This window comes from Ictalurus punctatus, chromosome 21 (assembly GCF_001660625.3).
Source record: "Ictalurus punctatus breed USDA103 chromosome 21, Coco_2.0, whole genome shotgun sequence".
Classification (NCBI taxonomy): Eukaryota; Metazoa; Chordata; class Actinopteri; order Siluriformes; family Ictaluridae; genus Ictalurus; species Ictalurus punctatus.
In genome coordinates this window covers 7,008,312-7,029,092 of record NC_030436.2, presented here as the reverse complement: position 1 = coordinate 7,029,092, position 20,781 = coordinate 7,008,312, and the positions used below count along the sequence as shown (strand labels likewise).

The 20,781-nt window shown below is 37.4% G+C and overlaps 1 protein-coding gene across 4 annotated transcripts in view; it reads left to right on the top strand.

Moving 5' to 3' along the window:
• LOC108254904 (E3 ubiquitin-protein ligase RNF123) overlaps nt 1-18,979 on the top strand; it is a 150,255-nt gene extending 131,276 nt beyond the window's left edge. For all 4 annotated transcript variants that reach the window (XM_053673946.1, XM_053673945.1, XM_053673944.1 and 1 more), the window contains exons 38-39: nt 11,413-11,498; nt 14,921-18,979. In XM_053673946.1, coding sequence (XP_053529921.1) covers nt 11,413-11,498; nt 14,921-15,020 — 186 coding nt within the window. In that variant the 3' untranslated portion in view covers nt 15,021-18,979. The remainder of the gene's footprint in view (nt 1-11,412; nt 11,499-14,920) is intronic.
• Nucleotides 18,980-20,781: the final 1,802 nt, after the last annotated feature.

The window sequence follows — 20,781 nt, the reverse complement described above, 5'->3', positions numbered from 1 at the left end:
ATGGATGGATGGGAAAGAAAGAAAGAATATATGGATGGATGAGAGAAAGTAAGAAAGAAAAATAATGGGTGAATGGATGGATAAGAAATAAATAATAGATGGATGGATGGGAAAGAAAGAATGGAAGGATAGATGGATGGGTGGGAAAGATCTAAACAAAGGAATTTAAACAAAGGTGCTGTGCGTCTGTGTACTTGAAAGTGAAGCCTAATTTAAAGGGAGTGCACTAAAAGAAAAGAACATAAAAAATATAATGAACTACTACAATACCATTCAGATGTTCAGTTGCCTGTAAGGGAAAAGGAACGGTGCTGTCTTTCACTCTCCATAGGAAATAATGAGATTCATATTCTATAGGATCCTCAGACTTTAATGACACACAGCACGGGGATTCAATCACATTTGCATTTGGGGCAAACAAATTTAATAAATCTTAAAGTTATTCATGTGCACATTTAGCTGAGCTTTCCCTGTGTGCTTGGTTTCATTTGAAATTGAAAGCTTCAGAGTGCGAACCTACAACCTGAATTTGCAATTCAGTCTTCCTGAGGAGCGCCCAGACTTTGTTTCTTTCCTTAAGAAGAAAAGCAATTCACATTTCAAAGGTATTGCCCCCTCCTTCCTCCCTTTCCATTGCAGAAATTTCTGGTTCGTTTCTGATCCCCTGTAAACCAATCCGCTATTGAAGATGGAACTGCAAATCTACCTCCGCCTTTGCATTCCTGAAGCGGTAGTGTTTCTTTTTTCTTTTTAGTTGTAGTTTCTTTTACTCAAAACAAGTAATGACCCTCTGCTGTGTTTAATGAAAAGCCGATCTCTCTAGTGATATGTGCTGCAACTGGAAGTAAACAGAGTAAGAAACACAACTGGCATTGCAGGAACACAACACACACTGGAACAATAGGGTCCAGTACTAAGAACTCCAAGATCATGAAGTAAGCTCATTTTTGTGTCAATTTGAGTGAATGGTGAGGTGGGGGTGAAGGAAGGAAGGAAGAAAGAAAAATGAAGGAAAGTAAAATTAAGGAAGAAAAGCTAAGGAACTAAGTAAGGAAGGAATGACACTAAGGAAGAAATTAAGGAAGGAAGTAAATAAACTAAGGAAGAAGGGAAACAGAGGAAGGAAACTAAGGAAGGAAGGAAACAAGCAAATAAGCAATTGATGAAGAAGAGGATGGGTAGGATTGAGGGGAGGGAGGAAAGAAAGGACTGTAGGAAAGTCATGAATGAAGGATGGAGGAAAATGAGGGAGAGAAAAAGGAATGATGGAAACAAGGGAGGGGAAGAAGAAAGCTAAAAAAGAAAAGGATGAAGGAAGGAATCTAATGAAGGAAACTAAGGGAGAAAAGAAGAATGTAGGAAGGAAATGAAAGGAAGAAATGAAGGAAACAAAGGAAACTATAAAAGGGAGGAAGAAAGCAAAGGGAATAATGGAGAATGGGAGGAATAGTCTTTTACATTTATTATTCTAGTGTAACATGCCCAAATTGAAAATTGAACTTACTAATTAATACTTTAAAATTGTAATCTGAATACATTACTGATTACTGCATGTAAATAGTAATCAGATTACTAATTACTTTACTTTCACCTTACTTTCAAAACCTATCAAACCTACAAAAATACACTACAAAGTGGAACTCATACTTCTTTCAGTCATTTTAGCACATGTCAATGTAGGACATGATCAGAAAAAGTTGGAGTTATCATAAAACTTGCCTCGGTTGTTTGTAGAACTACCAGACCAATAAAATATAAAACTTCTCTAACTAGGCTAGTTTGGTGTCGCTAGCCAATGGAGACACACCTAAACTATCATTGTATGGGTTTAGCTGCTACAGTACCATGCAAAGTACATTATATTTCCTCATGCTCTGCTCATATCATGTTCATGTGAACTGGAACTCATATAGACATTTACACACCTTGTTTTCCTGCTCAGCATCAGAGAATGTTACTGTTTCAGTTTCAACCCATTTAATGGTTAAAAGAAAAAATAAAAAAATTGTCATATATATAAATTTTTCCTCACACTGACTGTGAGCTAGTGTGTAGCAGAATTGAGAGCTGTCGGCCAATAAGACACGAGTATTTTCACGTATTTTCCTGTAAACCCTGTCTGATTGGTCTCACCTCCATTCACTCAAGATCTAAAATTACAGGTAGTCTTCTTTTACTGACGTTCAGTTACGTAGTGACAAACCGCTCCAAATGGAGAATTATTCGGGGCAAAACGTGATTTATTTTACAAATACATTTTACTTAATGTTGCTTTCTTAACAATAAATTTGTAACGCACGTAACGTCATTTTATTGACATCAGTAACTGTAATCAAATTACATACATTTAAAATGTAATGTTACATTACTGCATTATCAGAAAAAGTAATTACAGTTACGTGGTACACCCAACTCTGTTTATGATAGAGGTGATTCTCTAGTGATGCTCTGTGCTTAACCTGATTTTGTTCATCTCCAGAAAGTGCCTTTCAGCAGCGTATCAGGTGTTCAGTTCATGTGGTTTATATTCTCAGTAATATGGCTTTAAACAGTGCTCATTCTTTGTACCATAGTTGATCATTGGGGGGGTGGGGTGAGGGCTGGTGGTGGTGGTGGTGGTGTTGGGGGGGGGGTCAGTGTATTCACTAAAAAGTCTCCAGACAATCAGTTCCTTTGTTTTTCTAACAGTGAATGACAGGTTGTTGTTGATGCCCTATTCTTCAAGGAATTCCACCTTCTCCCTTGTCTTATTACTGACAGTGATCCATCCCATGATGTCCCATGATTCGGCTGTCATCGGTGTGGTTAATGAAATGTCACGCTTGATGAAACAGCTGTGGTGCAATAGGGTGGAAGTGGGCAGTTATTTACATTCTGCATGAAGACATACGTGATGTTTTTAGTAGAAAAAAGCGTTCCATGTAGCACCCTAAAAGATTTCTCCCTGTTGGGAAAACTCTGTAAGGTTCTGCGCAGAACTCTTCAAGGGTTTACGGTTTCGCCTTTAAAAAAAAATCCCAGTTAAACCCCTTTTTAAAAATATATAAGCCTTCATCTAATTTAATAAATAAAACACTTGGGGGTGTGCTGTTATAGGAAAATAATCAATAACAGGGTGGTGTGATGTGACCTGACACTAAGCAGAGATACTGTTACCACCAGGAAGTTGATTATTTTCCAATAATAGCATGTCCCAAAGTGATTTTTTAAATTTTATTTTAAATACCACCATAATTTGTCAAATATAACAAATATTTGTATTTATTAAATGACAAATATATTTTATAAATATAGTTACCTTTTAATGTTGTGGAACGTCCAAAAAAACAAGTTGGTGTCTCTCATCACTTACATTATAGCAGCTACAAAATCATACCCTTACAATCTCTTGAATTTAATAAGAAATATTGCATCTTGATACAGAGAAACTACAAAGCACAACTTCCTCAGTCACGCAGCTTTGTCAATTTTTTTTTTTAAAGGAACAGCTTTACGTCTGACTGTTACAAAGTGCTGAGACTAGAGGCTCCTTTCCTTTCCAAATTTGCCTAAACCATCACCTCACAGCAGATTTCACCATATCCATAATTATACTGTGTTAAATAACAACTGTGTATTATTATGCTTGGATTTCATAGAATGCCTGCAATACAGGTCACAGAATTAGTTGTTACTATAGAATTTATAATGTGTTCCAACGTGTGCATTAATATAGACCTTACAACCGGACCTACTGTCAGCACTGCTGTCATAGACATTTAATTAACACCTACTTGATCAATTGGATTCGAAAATTCAACAGCGCTGTGGTATAAAATAAAATAATGGCCCGGAAGTTGGCATTGGAGAACCTCACAATATGAAAATATTGTAAGAAACCAGGCTTGTTCAGAACCTGGTGTTTGGTGTATGTGGCTTCCAGTGATTTTAAATGCTGATGCAAAACCAATAAACAACCTCAACAACTGACCAGACCACTACTTGCCGGCATTAATCGTAATGACCTGTTCAGCTGAATTTGTTAGCTGATGACGTTTGCATGCCTTATGTCCAGGCAGGCTTATGGGCTGCCTTGAAAAGAAATCGCCACCGCAGCGTTTCTTTGAGTGTTGTCATGTCAGCACATTGCAACGGCTGGGAAGAAATATATCACCAGCATTACAGAATGCTGGACTTTTGCATTGTGCCTTGAGCCCTGAACCGTATTCCCTAATCCAATAGCACATAATTCTAAACTCTATTAGAGTCTGGTTCAGAATCAGTTTTAAAATCAGATCTAGTATGAGTGCACTATTGAAGGAGGCAGAATGAAGATCACTGAGAAATCTGTCAGGTGTTGGACAGTTTTGGTTGTTGTCTTGGGTTTTGCAACATTTCATTTGACATGCAGTTACTACATATTGGAATTTCATCTTCAGTTTTGAAAGATGAACACATGAGTGATAAATAGTACTGACATGTATAGATATTAAAATATCAAAAATGTTCAACAAAACGTAACAATAAATGGATAAAAAGTGCTACATATCTTTGGTAAATTAAATTAAATTTTGACAAATAAAACACTTCAGGATGTTCTATTATGGGAAAATAATCAACGATAATTATAACAGCACACTATTATCCATCCATCCATCCATGTTCCATACTGCTTATCCTACACAGGGTTGCGGGAAGCCTGGAGGCTATCCCAGGGAATTCAAGGCACAATGCAGGGACTGGGTGATTCACCCTGGACGGGGTGCCAACCCATCGCAAGGCACAACCGCGCACACATTCACACACTACAAACAATTTGGAAATGACTATCAACCTACAACGCATCTCTTTTGACTTGTGGAGGCGGGATTCGAAACCCAGAGGTGCGAGCAAATGTACTAACCACTAAGCCACTGTGATCTTGTGATGGGTTGGCGTCCCATCCAGGGTGTATTCCTGCCTGGGATAGATTCTAGGTCCACAGTGAGCAGGATTTGTGGGCCTCTTCATATGATGTATTTGTGTAATAAATTAGGGTGAGTCTGAGAGAAGAACCTTGAAAGCATATACCATTCCTCCTCAAATCATACAGATAAATTGATTTCTCTTTCTTTTTTTTTTGGGAGAGACTAGTCTTTTCCTTTTTTTATTTTTTTATTTATTTATTTTTTTTTGTAAACTGTAGAGCTCAGTAAGGAATCTGTTCAATGACAACTATCTACAGTACAAATCGGAATTTACAGTGTATGATTCAGCAGTTTAGCTCTTGAAAATCAGTCTGGTGGATCATTGAAGGAGAAAAACCCACAAGAAACAGGCATAAATAAATAACAAGCTTACAGATTTAAACTCCATCCTTGATGCTGTCATTGGCTTTATTTTTGGCTGCCGAGCCCTTCGATTTGTCAGCTCTTTGTTGCCTCCACCAGTCAACTTTGTACCCTTCGATATCTCTAATGCACACTTTCACTCTCATCATTTTCCCTCAGTCACCATATTAATCAAACGAATCTGCATGACAAATGAATTTACTCTGCCCTGCCTCATCAGTTACTATCAATCAGTTTGGCAGACGGTGTCTTATATTCATATTAGGTTTTACTTGATGGGACTTCAAAACCACACTGCAAAGGTGGGCTGCTGAGATTGATTTTTCATTGCCCACTTCTTTAGCGAGAGAGCTTTCTGAGTGTGTCATGAGGGCAATCAAAATGCATGTGGCAATTTTCTCAAAGTGATCTTGGTCAATTGGTTTGTAGGGATGCATTGATACCATATGCATTTTTCCAGACTGAGTACACTCAATGGCTAAAGAGTTATGAACACCTGACCTTCACACTCATATGTAGTTCTTCCCCAAACTGCTGCCACACAGTTGGAAGCACACAGCTGTATAGAATATCTTTGTATGCTGTAGCATTATAGTTTTCCTTCACCGTAACTAAGAGGCCCAAACATGTTCCAGCATGACTATGCCCCTGTGTACAAAGTGAGCTCCAAAAAGACATGGTTTTCTAGGTTTTCAGTGGAAGAACTTGAGTGGACTGCGCAGAGCACTGACCTCAACCCCACTGAACACTTTTGGGATGAACTGACACCCCACTGTGCACCGGGCCTCCTCACCTGACATCAGTGATTGACTGCACAAATGCTCTTGAGGCTAAATGGACAAAAATCCCCAAAGCCACCTTAGTGGAAAGCCTTCTAGTAAGCATGTGGGTTAATATAACAGCAAAGGGGGACTAAATCTGGAATGAGATGTTCAACAAGCACATGGGTTTGATGTCAGGTCAGGTGTTTCCAAATTTTTGGCCATATAGTGTTTGTGTGCATGCTTTTTTGTACTTGTCAATACTATATACTGATAACGACTTTAGAAGCCTGCTAATTATTAAGTAGTCACGGTGGCTTAGTGATTAGCACATTTGCCTCGTATCTTCAAGTTTGGGATTTGAGTTTTGCATGTTCACCTCGTGGGTTTTATCTGGGTATTCCAGTTTCCTCCCTCAGTCCAAAGACATGCGTTGTAGGCTGACTGACATTTCCAAATTGTCCGTAGTGTGTGAATGTGTGTGCGATTGTACCCAGCTGTTACTCGGCACCCAGTACAGAGTGACCCCTGCCTTGTGCCCCGGGTTTCCTGGAATAGGACCTAGGTTCCCCCATGACAGGACAAGCGGTATGGAAGTGGGATTGGATGTTGGAATCAGAGCATTAATATATATATATATATATATATATATATATATATATATATATATATATATGACGTTTATGACATTGTGTGTGTGTGTGTGTGTGTGTGTGTGTGTGTGTGTGTATATAAAGTACAAGAAGATGAGCACCGTATTAGGCCAATATCTGTATCAATGCATCCTTACTAGTTTATGGTTTATGACAGTGAAATCTGTCTTTGTCCAGTTCCCACATAATGATTTCTAAATTACATACTATATATAATGCTATTTAAAAAATATCAACTCAAGGTCAAGGCTGCTGCAGCTGAAATACACTTGGAATAAATAAGCATGCCCTCTATTACCATGACACAAGATCCCCATCTGGACGCTTAGAGGTAACAAGTGAAGAGAGAAAGAATGGGGAGAGAGTGAAGGAGATTTAGAATGGACTTGTATTTCCCTCCATCCTGAGCCAACCACCAAACAGAAACTCAATCAGTCCCTCTGGAACCCATTCGACTTTGAGACGAGAAGGACATATGGAAGAGTAGATATGAACACAAATAGCTGTAGTCCGTTCAGAGTACTCCGAAGAAAAGTTAGCACACAAATGATAGCCTTGCTGACTTTGGCAATAATAATGCAACCTGAGGTGAATGCACTTCCGAAGATGCAATTTACACTGAAGCGCTGAAGTCCTCATGAACCCTTACATTTTTCTCTGCTGTTTTTTTTTTTTTTTTTTTTTTTTTTTTTTTAAAACTCGCCAGAGGCATGCTGGGAGAGACAACAGACTTTACTAAATCTAATCTCTCCTCATCATTTTTTGTTTTATATAGAACAAATCTGTCAAAGCCTTTAACAAACAAGATGAAAAAACAATCCCCAACACCAGGAATTAATAGGATTACACTATGCTTTCTGTAGCATGTATACTGTATGTTGCATCAATTGCAGCAGCTTTTCGAAAAAAATAAAAAAAAGCAGTGCTAGTTCACCCTACAGGAGATAGGAGTGGAAATTGATCAGCGCAGAACCAGATTTATAGATCACCTTAAATTTCAAGAGTTGGCTGCTTGCTATATGTATATTCTGTGAGATGAGAGTACTAGTCTTGTCTTTTCTTTTGATAGTATCCATTAACTTAACCATTAGCCCCATTTCCTCCAGAATAGTGACAACCCTGAAATGAAACCACACCCATAAAAGCTTTCTCCAGGGGCCAAGGACTAAAGGATGGATGTAAATGCTTCTTCCTTCCTGTTCTTAATTTTTTTTCTTTGTTGAAGCTCAGTTGACTCCAATCAAACTCTCATTTATGTTACCACTTGGAAAGCATAAGCGTTTAATGATGTGAAGTTCAAAACCTAGCACAACAACATGACCAGCATGAGCACTTGACCTTTCTGAAATGTGCAATCTGTCATTTTTAGAGCCCACTGCTTCCTGTGGAGATGAAACCATGGGCAGGACTTCTGCTTCTCTCTAACTGTTGAAACTATATATGTGCTTAGATACAAGGGAATACCGTTGGGTACAAAGAACACATAGTGACTAGCTATTTCTCATCAGAAATCAAATCTGTGGATTAGAATGCTTTCTGTTTATATACAGACTTCATTGCAGCCACACTAGAATGCAGCTTTTCGACACTGTATTTTGCTGTGCCCAAGCTGACACACAGCATCATGGGATTTATACTGTATAGGACAGTAAGAAATATAGTTATTCTTCCATTTAAGCAGCACCTGATGCCTGTCTGCTTCTATATACAGTGCTGGCTCTGCTTACAGTACAGTACTGGTCCCTCCCACAGTGTAATACTGGCTCCGCCTACAGACTAGCATTGGTTCCGCCCACAGCATAGTGTTGAACCTGCATACAGCATTGTGCTGGCCCCTCCTACAGTATGGTGCTGGTTCCACCCACACAGTGTACTGGCCCCTCCTATATCATAGTATTGATTCTGCCCACAGGCCCTCCCACATTCTCAGATTTTAGAACCTTTAGCAAATAATCACGTAGCATTTCTAGTACATTCTACATTGTTACGTATAAATGGTTTCATAGCATTTCTACTACATTATACACAGCAAATTATCAATTATTTATTAGCATTTTTAATCTATTTGTACCACATTACCAAGACTACATGAGAAGCTTGGCTTTCTGTAAAATTCCATTAAAATGCTGTACTGAAATGTTTACCAAAGTGTCTATATTATTCTTCAATCTTGATGGAATTTAGTATTTTAGCAAATCAAATGATCAAATCTCTCACTGCTGTATCATGCTGCTCTGTGAACAGTACAGCCCGAGTGAAAACCTCTCATAGCACTAATACACATTTATTGAAGCCTGGGCTTCACTTGGTGTTTGTTACATGTTCGTGTTTGTGGTGTTTTAATGGGACAAAAGGTTACAACATGCTTTAAGTGCATCGTATATAGTATACAGTCTATGATCGAGAGTTGTGTTTCCTCTAATTTATTAACCACCATCCATCACTGATTTCTATATAGGAAATTATCAATTATTCCATAGCATTTCTAGTATATTCTACATAGTTTGGGGCAACTGTAACCCAAACTATTTTTACATTCTAGCAATTTCTAGGGAGGGAAATTACTGATATTTTAACAACAATCAACATATCTTTAACCATATAACTTGACACAGATTATTAGCACCGTGAATGATAAATGTCTGGATTTATTTCTGGGTCAGAAAAATGTAAATAGATCACACAGTTTTTAAGGTACCTATGAAATTGTATCGTTATTATAGTTCTTGAACTGTGTTACAAACTGCACCTTTAATACCCATACATAAGTCTAGTTAACCAAGTGGGCCTTGTACAGCACACTTTTCATTCGTTATTTTACAATATCACAGTGCTACATCAGTATGGTCTTATATAATGAACTCAAAAGGAAAGCACACCAGCTGCTGTGAGCATCCCACTCCACCTTGATGCAATGTAGGCCTCAGAGAATCAGAATATCTTTATCTGCTTGAGGCGACACAAGCTGTCCTGACCCTCTGTCCTCCTCTACACCATTTCACTATTCATATTCCCAAATATTTCACATTTCAAGCCAGCAGTCAAAAATATTACCTTTTTAGTTTGGTTGATTGGTTTGCTGAAGATTTTTGGAATGCTCCCTTTTGTTTTTTTGTTTTTTTTGTATGCTTTATATTACAGAATAGCTATTGATGGATTCACTAACAATAATTGTCAGTGTTTATAAACCCTATTCTGTAAAGAGGTTAATGTATATGCTGCAAGTGCGCATTTTCCACAATGGGATGCCGGTTTATCATCTCATACCACAGCATCAATGAATTCTCAATTCTGATCGGTCAGAAGGTGTTGATTAATTTTCTATAACAGCAGCTCTGACAATAGTATTAGAATTAATGTTCTAATACGTTATCGGGTCTGTAGTAACAGCTTACACAGGAACTTGTATGGCATACCCTCTAACAGTCCCTCCAGGAATTTATGATTTTGCGATGAATACAATAAATGAATACAAAATCAAGGAAACTCCTCAATATTCACAGGAGCTTGCAATTTTTGCCAAGATGCATCATGTGACATCATTACAGTGCACAAGGTCATCTTCAATTCATGTGCGGCGAACATGAGTACAGCTAAAAGGGTCTCATTTACCAACAAACATCACTGCAAAAGATCGTGCAAAACAATTAAGTGCAATTGTGATTTCAACAATTCTAGTAGTTTTCCGCAAGAAAGCACAAAACCTTGCATTGAAATTTTTTCAAAAGCTGCAGCAAAATCAAACATTTTTGGCTGTAACAATCACAAAAAAAAACCTCATCGAAATTCTGCATGGACTGCTGTACAGAAACAGATAACAAATTAGTGTAATTGATTTTGTTATTGAAGTTTTCTGTGAGGTGACGTTTATGTAACATCTTTGGAAGGAGTCTCCAGTGTGAGCTGTAAAAGCTGTAACTATAAGATTTCCGCATGGGAAAGTATTCAAGATGGAGGACATTATGGGTTCTTGTTAACATGGCAAGCTGGATTTTTCAAGACTTTTCAAATTTTTATAATGCAACACAAACTAACCAAACTAACTTGTCTCACAGATGTTCCACAACATTATACTATGAACTGATATGATGTATCATGTATGATGAATCATTGGCAAATTCCTGTGGTACACAAGAAATTAAAATTTGGGCTATTTTATTTATTTATTTTTTTAGTCCACCAGAAAATAATCTAATTCAGGATGGTAACAGTAACTTTGCTTTGTGTCTGTCCACATTATGCAAGTCCATTTTTTCCCCTATAATAGCATATCCTCGAGTGTTTTATTAGTACTTTATTTTGAGTTCGCCGTGTTAATGGTGGCGATCAATTAAAAGCAAAGGATTATAATCACTCTAGAACATTAATGTTAGAGCGTGATGACCTGACCGTTTCATAGTTAATGCATGTGCTAATGGTCACCTATGTGCTCTTATAATGATGGTACAAGGTGTTTGAATATGTTCAGTCTTCATCTACATTATGAGCCTAAAGCAGTACTTCAGCCAGGAATGCTAATATGGTCAATAGTGAATTCTAGATGAGAACAGTTAGCCTGATCTTGTTTGCATAATGTTAAGTGGCCAAGGCTAGCTTTTATTGATAGCATTATTAGCATTTTTAATTCAAGTACACCTTGTGCATGTGTGTGTGCGTCTGATTTTCATCCTTTTTTTTTTCTTTCTGCAGCCCACCAGTGAAGACGACTTGTGTCCCATCTGCTATGCACACTCCATATCGGCCATCTTCAAGCCTTGTTCCCATAAATCCTGCAAGTGAGTTATCACCCACTCCTAACATCAGTGTTTGTCTGTTTGTTTGTTTGTTTGTTTGTTTGTTTGTTTATTTATTACACAAGCCACTCGCAGCCTCTGATTGATCTAGGCTTATTGGGATCCATTTAAGAGATTAACATAATTAACACTAAGTAGCTAAATGCCTTTTTTGCTGTTGTTCAGTACTTAAGAGACTGACAGCTTCCCAAAGCTGGATTTTATACAGTTCTGACAGTCAGTGCACTTCAATCAGTCTGGATAAGGCAGAATATTTATTTTAGGTTTTTTTTTGTTCCCATGAATCTTGGAAAGTCCGGACATGTATAGACTATTTGTTTTGGACAGCTTCCCGGAAAATATGAAAAAATAAAAGTTTATAGAACTATTAACCCAGGTTCTGTGGGTGTATTTTCTCCTTAGATGGCATTAAGTAATGTTTAGGTTTCATAGATGTTCCTTCCTTATCACAAGTAACATGGTAAAATGGTCTAATTGTGTACGTTAAGATGTTGTTAATGGAAAATTTAACAGCTTTTGGCTCTTCACTTGTGGCCTATCACCCCACACGTTCTCTCCATTTGTCATATACTGGCTTTTTCAGACCATATCCAGAGACCAGGAGGGCAACTTACAGCAAATTTTCTTTTCTGCTGACTTTGCTCCATGTTTTGGAGTGTTGTCTTGTTGCAGGGTAGCTGAAATTCCGCTTGTTTTAATTGTGATGCGTTTTCCTTTTTTTGGTTGCGGGATACCATTTGTTTGCGGGGGAGTTTGCATGTTCTCCCTGGGCTTTAGGGGTTACCTCTGTGTACTCCGGTTTCCTCCCTCAGTCCAAAGACATGCGTTGTAGTCTGATTGGCATTTCCAGATTGCCATTTCCAAATTGTTTGTAGTGTGTGAATGAGTGTGTGTGTGTATGTGTGAGTGTGTTTGTGTGATTGTGTGATTGTGTTCTGCCATGGATTGGCACCCAGTCCAGGGTGTCCCCTGCCTTGTGCTCCGAGTTCCCTGGGATAGGCTCCAGGCTCCCCCGCAACCCTGTGTAGGATAAACGTTACAGAAAATGGATGGATGGATGGATGGATGGATACCATGGGGATTGATAACTTTTGCTCATAAATGCACACATTAAACTATCACCCTGGAATGGGTATTGTAAAATTATTTATGTTGCCTTTATTATTTTGCCGTAATTTTACCACAAGAATCCCACTGAGAATCTTTTTTTCAAAGATGTCCCTATTGAGAGGCAAACATTAACTGGTGTCCTGACCAAATTTTCATACAGATACAGATTTCATACAGCTTCATAGAAATCTAGATGTAGATGTTTGAGCCAAAGGCAACAGGAACCCATCCTCTTACATATGATTCAGCTGTAGATCTTATAGATTCCATGTCAATGCTTATAGTAGTATAAATACCTGGCTTGTAGACATAACTAACAACAAATGTGTTTTCTGTTATCTTGTATCATATTCATTCGCATGTGTGAGCTTCTAGGCCATAGCATTTATAAAATTTTATTGATTTTATTCTTTATACAGTGCATGAAGTTTGCTTTCATGCTCGGTCTGGGTATATTCAATTATATTTGGGTGAAGCAGTTCGAGGGCAGCGTGACATAAATAATGTGCATCCGCAAACCTACAAATTTATAAGAAATTTTAAAGTTCAGAGTAAATGCAATTTTAGGACCAAAGTGACTACCATTAAGATTATGACTGTCACGCCTTCACAGGCAGACCATGAAAATAGCATCCGAGTGCAAGCACACCGGTTATATTATGTTTGTATCCACAAAACAGGTGCCAGCTTATTTTTAAATTGCTTTATATATATACACACCATGCCCTCCACTAATATTGGCTCCCTTGGTACATATGAACAAAGAAGGCTGTGAAAAGTTGTCTTTATTGTTTATCCTTTTGATTTTTTTGTTTAAAAAAAAAAAAAATCACAAAAATTCTCTGCTCTCATGGATATCAAACAATTGAAAACACAACACAGGTTTAGCAAAAAAAAAAAACTTTGTTAAATATAGGTGTGCAACAATTATTGGCACCCTTTTAGTCAATACTTTGTGCTACCTCCATTTGCCAAGATAACAGCTCTGAGTCTTCTCCTATAATGCCTGATGAGGTTGGAGAATACATGACAAGGGATCTGAGACCGTTCCTCCATACAGAATCTCTCCAGATCCTTCAAATTTCAAGGTGCATGCTGGTGCACTCTCCTCTTCAGTTCCTCCCATAGATTTTCTATGGGTTTCAAGTCAGGGGACTGCCATGACCATTGGGATTTTTTTTTGCTGATTTTTATGTATGTTTTGGATCACTGTCCTGCTGGAACATCCAACCACGGCCCATTTTAAGCTTTCTGGCAGAGGCAGTCAGGTTTTCATTTAATATCTGTAGATATTTGATGGCGTCCATGATGCAGTGTATCCTAACAAAATGTCCAGGTCCTCTGGCAGAAAAACAGCCCCAGAACATTAAAGAGCCACCACCATATTTAACCGTGGGCATGAGGTACTTTTCCATATGTCTACCTCTCTGTGTGCACCAAAACCACTTCTGGTGTTTATTGACAAAAAGCTCTATTTTGGTTTCATCTGACCATAGAACCTGATCCCATTTGAAGTTCTAGTAGTGTCTAGCAAACTGAAGACTCTCGAGTTTGTTTTGACTGGAACTTTTTAATTATTGCCCTGATGGTGGAAATTGGCATTTTCAATGCTTGAGCTATTTCCTTATAGCCACTTCCCATTTCGTGAAGTTCAACAAGCCGCACATCACAGCTATATTCCTTGATCTTACCCATTGTTGTGAATGAGTAAGGGAATTTAATCTATGTGTTACCTCATATGTACACCCCTGTGAAACAGGAAGTCATGGTTAAATATTTTCCTGTTCCTAGTCATCCTGATGTGTGTGTGTGGGGGTGGGGTGGGGGTGGGGGGGGGTCTCCTTTGGTGGTTGTGGTTTGGATTTAAATGGCTTGAATAGTGAGTCCTCACTTTGCCAGTCTCAGATGAAATTCACTGAGCAATAGTGAATGTAAATGTACTAAAAATGAATAATTCTCTACAGGCACACATAGCTTTAATATAGAGCTTATATTTAATATCCCATATTTAATCAAATTGTTGAGGTAGCAAAAGTGTCAAAATGGATTAAACCATTGTAGCCTTATGTCAGTTCACCCAACATTTTATTATATTTGTATGGCAGTAGCTACAGTACACTTTGTCATTCTCAGCAAGGTGTGCGTTGTAAAAAGCTGCCAGCGCATGACTCAGCACACTCTGATATAATGACCGGATGTCACTGATAACCTGCTTGTCCTGTTCTCTCTCTCTCTCTCTCTCTCTCTCTCTCTCTCTCTCTCTCTCTCTCTCTCTCTTTCTCTCCTTATTTTAGAGCCTGCATCAATCAACATTTGATGAATAATAAGGACTGTTTCTTCTGCAAGGCCACAATCACTGGAGTGGAAGATTACAGCAAACCTGTTGGCTCTTAGCATGCCCTTTAGATGCTCAAACACACACAAACAAATACATATACACACATACACGCATGCACATATACACACACTGAAATTCAGCATCCCTTACCTCTCCAAAGACTGTTCATCAACATACTCTTATGTACATGCTGGACAACTATACAGAACAGTAACACACTCAGCATATCATTTATTAACACTGGACTGTGACTTTAAGACACAGCACACTTGCCACGGCACGGTTTCAGCTTGTGCCAGCTGGTCGAAGTCTGGCTCTAAATCATAAAGCATGGCCGGCTGACAGAGGGGTGAATGGCGAGAGACATTTTATAATCTCCTTCATCTTTCTTCCCTCTGGTTACCACTGGCAACTGCATTACAGCTGCATCCATAGGCCATAGATATTGATCAGGACCAATGCAGGTGCTCGTCAGTGTCCCTCACAAGATCACTCTCTGGTCTTAAAACATTTTTATATTCAAAAAATTGACAGCCATATTTGAAGTGGCATTCATTTTCCGTGATTCTAGAGAGAGGTGTCTACACGACTGATCACTTGATTAACCTGTTCATAACAGCTTTATTAACATTTTTATAACGCGTTAAAGGAATACTCAGATGTTTTTTTTTTAAAAATTATAATTTCTGTTCACTGTATCGGGAGAATATGTGTGATTATAATGGACAGTAATTTCTAAAAGTTTTCAGGTACTGAGAAAAAAACAGACTTGAACCTAACATGTAATAGAAATCAAAGGGGCAGTTGTTGAAGTTCATCAGTAAATGGTTAAAATATGTAAGTATATTTAACACAAATTTTAAACTAACCATTAAAGCAAATAATAAAGATCTTAGAATGTGACATAAATGAGAGAATTAATCCTGTGATGTTAAATCTGTGATATTTAACACTATTTTTACTTTTTTTACAGCTCAATCACAGTTGGAAATAAGACATTTTCCATCTCATGTCCAATCTGTTGTAGATATTTAGAGCACACATTACAAGCAAAAGAAAGAATTCAAACAAAATACATATTTTCCATAAACGACAACTGCCCTTAGACTTCCATTATAAGTAAATTTTAAGAAATCTGGTGCTTCGTTGTTTTCTCAGTACGTGGAAATTTGACGAAGTTAAGTTTCCTGGTAACTACACACACTAGAAATATTGTAGCTTGAGATTTGGTTGAAAAACACCAGACTATTCCTTTAATCATATGTACTATATAGACAGATCTGCAATTTCAGGTTTCACTTAAGACAGAATATATCAGTTGCACTCACTGGGTTTGTGATAACACTTAAGATAATTCAGGTCATTTGAACGTCTGAGCTACACAGTATTAACGAACGTTTTCACGCTTATAGTCTATCCTTTTGCGGTGTATGATTATGTCCTACCCAGGATGAACCCTTCTGTTGTCTGTTCTTTCACACCTGTTTATCATAAGCTAAATGTCAGACGTTATCCCGATCTCCAGGCACTGCTCTTTCTCTTTGCCCTCTGAGCAGGTGTGGTATTGAGAATGAGAATGACATCCTCTGTGCCTGTTCTACTCTTCTAGGAGTGTATTGAGAACTAAAGGTGTAATATCGTAAATTCTTCTTTTTCCTAATTGTTTCCTATTTGATTTATGTTTTCATGTAGAACTTGATCACATTGAACTGACAGCAGTTGCTATTTAAGGTTTCCCATGCACACACACTTGCGTACACAGAGATAAAAGTGTATATAAAGTTTGCCCTAATTCTGATACAACCCACTAACTAACTATCCGTTGACTTTTCACACGTCCCTTTAATGGAGATTAGAGAAATGCACTTTCAAGCAAATACATTTATACTTGTCCTTTATGCAGTTACATAGAAAGGTGGTCATCACTTTCCAGATGCTCCTCACTGCAGAACGACAATTCCAGTATGTGAAATCAGATCTCGTCAATTTCCATTGATCTCTATTTGGAACAACCAAGAATTGGCTAATTTAACACATTTTTGGAGACTGATCTAGCTAATCAACTTGGCTAAAAATACCCCAGTTAACACCAACAGACAGACTCATCCACAGATCCACATAATGCCTGATACCTTTTGTGCACTTATCTGGCCACAAGCTTCAGAATCTTTAAGGTTGCAATCTGATTGGCTCCCCATACTTTTATATGCTGTATACGTGCTTCCGTACACCAGTTTCTGACAGGAAACTTTCACAAACATGTAAACATTGAAATGGTAGTTCATATTCTTGGATAAAGATTAAGGTACTTGATTGAAAAGAAATGTTGCAGCATCGCATCTTTAAGAGCTTAGTGACTAAAAGCAGCAGACTCTCCAGTGACAGGTAAACATATGTTACTCAAGCCTGCGAACAGGTAACTTGCTGATTCAAGTTTCTAGCTAAATTAACCATAACTATGTGACATCCAAGTCCCCCAACTAGCCAACATTTGAACTAAACACTATTTATGGATGAATAGCCTCTCTAATGTTAGACACTAGCAAGTTATCTAGCAATGCTAACTACCAAGCATGCTTGCTAGCATTAAGGTAGCCATTTTGTAGTCTATGAATAGAAATTTCAGGATTTCTAGTTAACATTACCCTCTAATATGAGTGTGTTATTATTTTATTTTGATTGTTGGAAGAAATGGGGTTGGCAGGTATCAGATTCCTTTCAGTTTAGTACTGTTCCTTTAACAGATATTTACTAGAAACTGGATAGAGTTTGTTTCTCTGATGCTTAAGTAAGCGATATGAATAGAATTAAGAGTCAGTATTGTTGTTGACTGATTGAGACATAAACCCTCTATGGATTGGACTAGTTTTATATGGTGAGGTGGAGTAATGTAATTATTACTGAAGTATTAATAGATTTTAGCCCTGCCCAATATTCTAATATTTTGAGATACTGGATTTTTGATTTCCATGAGCTGTAAGCCGTAAGCCGTAATCATCAAGATTAAAACCAAAAAGGCTTGATATATTTAAATTTATGTTTAATGAATCTCAAATATATGGAAGTTTCACTTTTTGAATTAAATTACAGAAAAAAAAAACCTTTCCCCGATATTCGAATTTTTTGAGATGCACCCGTATATGGAAAAAGAGGGTTTGCGCTGTTTCTTCAGTATAAACTCCAGGAAGCATTTTTATTATCATTTCAAAAATGAAACCAAGTATTAGCCTACTTTTGAATGCAAAACAATAAAATATGGATGAATTTTCTAAAGTGATACTTCTGGGTTTCAGGTAACTGAGTTCCTAGTACAGGTCTGGCCAACATACATATTAAGGGCATGTGACTAATAATCCAGCTTTCTCCAAACTATGTAGCTTTTCTTGGAGTGTTAAAGTGCACTCACTGGACCTCTGCAGCAATGACCATCTCACACTTTCTCGTAGACAGTGGAGGTAAGGGGACACATGATGCACTTGTTTTGGGACTTTGTGATTGATTGTTTCAACTCTCCAAAGATTAAATGTAGTTGTCGAAGTATGGTACAATTGAATCTTCATCTCATCCTAACGTTGGTAAATCATGTGACTTGTTTTGTGGACATGGAGTTCAGCAGACGTAATTATTGGCAACTTGCTTTCATACATATTTTGACAACTGCGATTCATATTTGGACTGTTGAAGTATTTCTCACTAACGGGGGGGTGCATGTTATGCATTTGGGAACCCCATGTCTTAGCTCTTACTTAAAGTATGTGGACGTGTGAGCATGGGCGGACATGCGCTTTTGTGTTCTCAAATATAATTTAATTGTAAAAAGGGTTCCTGCTCTCAGGCTTCAGTTTCAGTCAGCCAAGGGGTTTTAGGTTGTACAAGCAATATTTAATGGACTGTTGTTTTTATTTTGCTGTTTGGAAAAAGTGGAGAGCATGGACTACGTCCACTTTTGTTTCTCCTGAGTGAGAGTACACATATATATTGATTGTGTAACAACATTAAATTATTTATCCAAACAGATGGGCTACTGTGTTGCTTTAGTAAATTTGGGTTGGCTGTGTTTGAAAGATGGCCTAGCTGGACCATGAAAACGGAGGAAAGCCATTCATGGAGAAACTGCTCATCCTGTGCATTAGGAACGCTAAATATAAAATGACATACCCAATAGGATACCTGATGATTACTTGGGTATATTACACTGAAGGATCTAAACTCTAGGCTGTGAAGAACCACTGATATCATCATCTACTCCCCAATTCAATGGTTAGCATGTAGCTGCTATGAATTAGTCATCGTGTGTATCTTGCACAGCATGCCACAGTGTGCCTTTTGAACTTGTTTCTTTTTTAGCCCTCACTCTACTCCCCAGAAAGCTTTCTATCTGATTCTGTATGTATGACATGCAGCTTGGCAATGCTTTTGAAAATCTCTGGAAGAGTTGCTTCTCCAGCCTGGCCTGGTACGCTGACATAATTATTCACACCTCAGCTGGGTCTCAACTGCAGGAAAGCTCCATGATGAATTTTACTGGACTTTATTGGCTTTAACAGGAATGAAGAACCCACCTAAGGGACTTATTTAATCTGGCATCATTAGTGTTCAATGTATGGGTTATTATGAGCAATTGTCATCACAGCATAAAATGTTTTGAAAGGTTTTCTGTTTCTGTTTTCCTTAAAGCTTAATTTCACTTGGGTAGCCATTATTAATTGTTTGTCAGTTTTGCCATGATGATTTCTCCTGATTCTTTACTGGCAAAGATGCAGTAAAGGCTTTAACTTAGTAAAATTAATGCATTATTGCATTTCGCTTCAATCAATTATTATGTAACTACTATTAATTATTATATAGTAACTAGATTATTCATGAAACTAAAAGGAAAAGTAGGTAATTACAAGACGATTAATGATATGCAACTGTATATACACATCATTTAACCATTTTCAAATGAAAGTATTTCATAAAGTATTATAGTAGCTGTGTGAAACTGCTTTTTTTCCTTCTTATTCTAATTTGTATATTATTCTTATTCTCACTAGTGCAATCATTCTATGCCGTAATTTAATTTCAATCAAATTATGGTACGGAAGCTCTGTCCTGCTTACTGTTCACATAAACCATTTAATTTTGAGTATCTGTAACAAATTTATTAACTCTGCACATTTTAACAACTAAATCTAAATAATCGGTCAACTTAGCTACCTTTCTCCTGCTGAACTTCCCTAATAGGTAGCTTGACAATTTTAACTTGTCGAATGTTGTTAGTACATCTAGGTAAATTTGTGTTGTAAAGCGTGTTGTAGCTGACTAATATTAGGTAAGTTGCTAGCTAATGACCTAGCATTCTTGCTAGCATTAAAGAGGAAAACCACCCTGAATGACTCACACCATTGTTTATAAGTAATTTATATGTATTTTTTTAAATATTGTAATTTTAATACATAAATTTATTATTATATGTTTAATACTATATATTAATACATTAATTTTATAATAGAATATATTAATAATTATTATAATATTTACTGTTAATAAATATTAAAATATATATTTTTTTAAATTATATTTTTATTTCTATCACTTTCATTTTTCAGTGTAATTCTGAGTTGACTGTTTTGGTTAACATGTTGGTCTATTTTCAAGATGAGTAAGTGTTTCCTACTTTATCCACAGCACCATTTGATCTGCTTTCAAAGCTTCAACTTTCATGCTAATATGCCAGTCAACACCATCTCACTCATCATCTTGTAGATCACTAACTAGCCAAGCCGAGTCTCTCAGCGTAACTGCATCATATAGCTGCATTGCATTCTGGAGCTT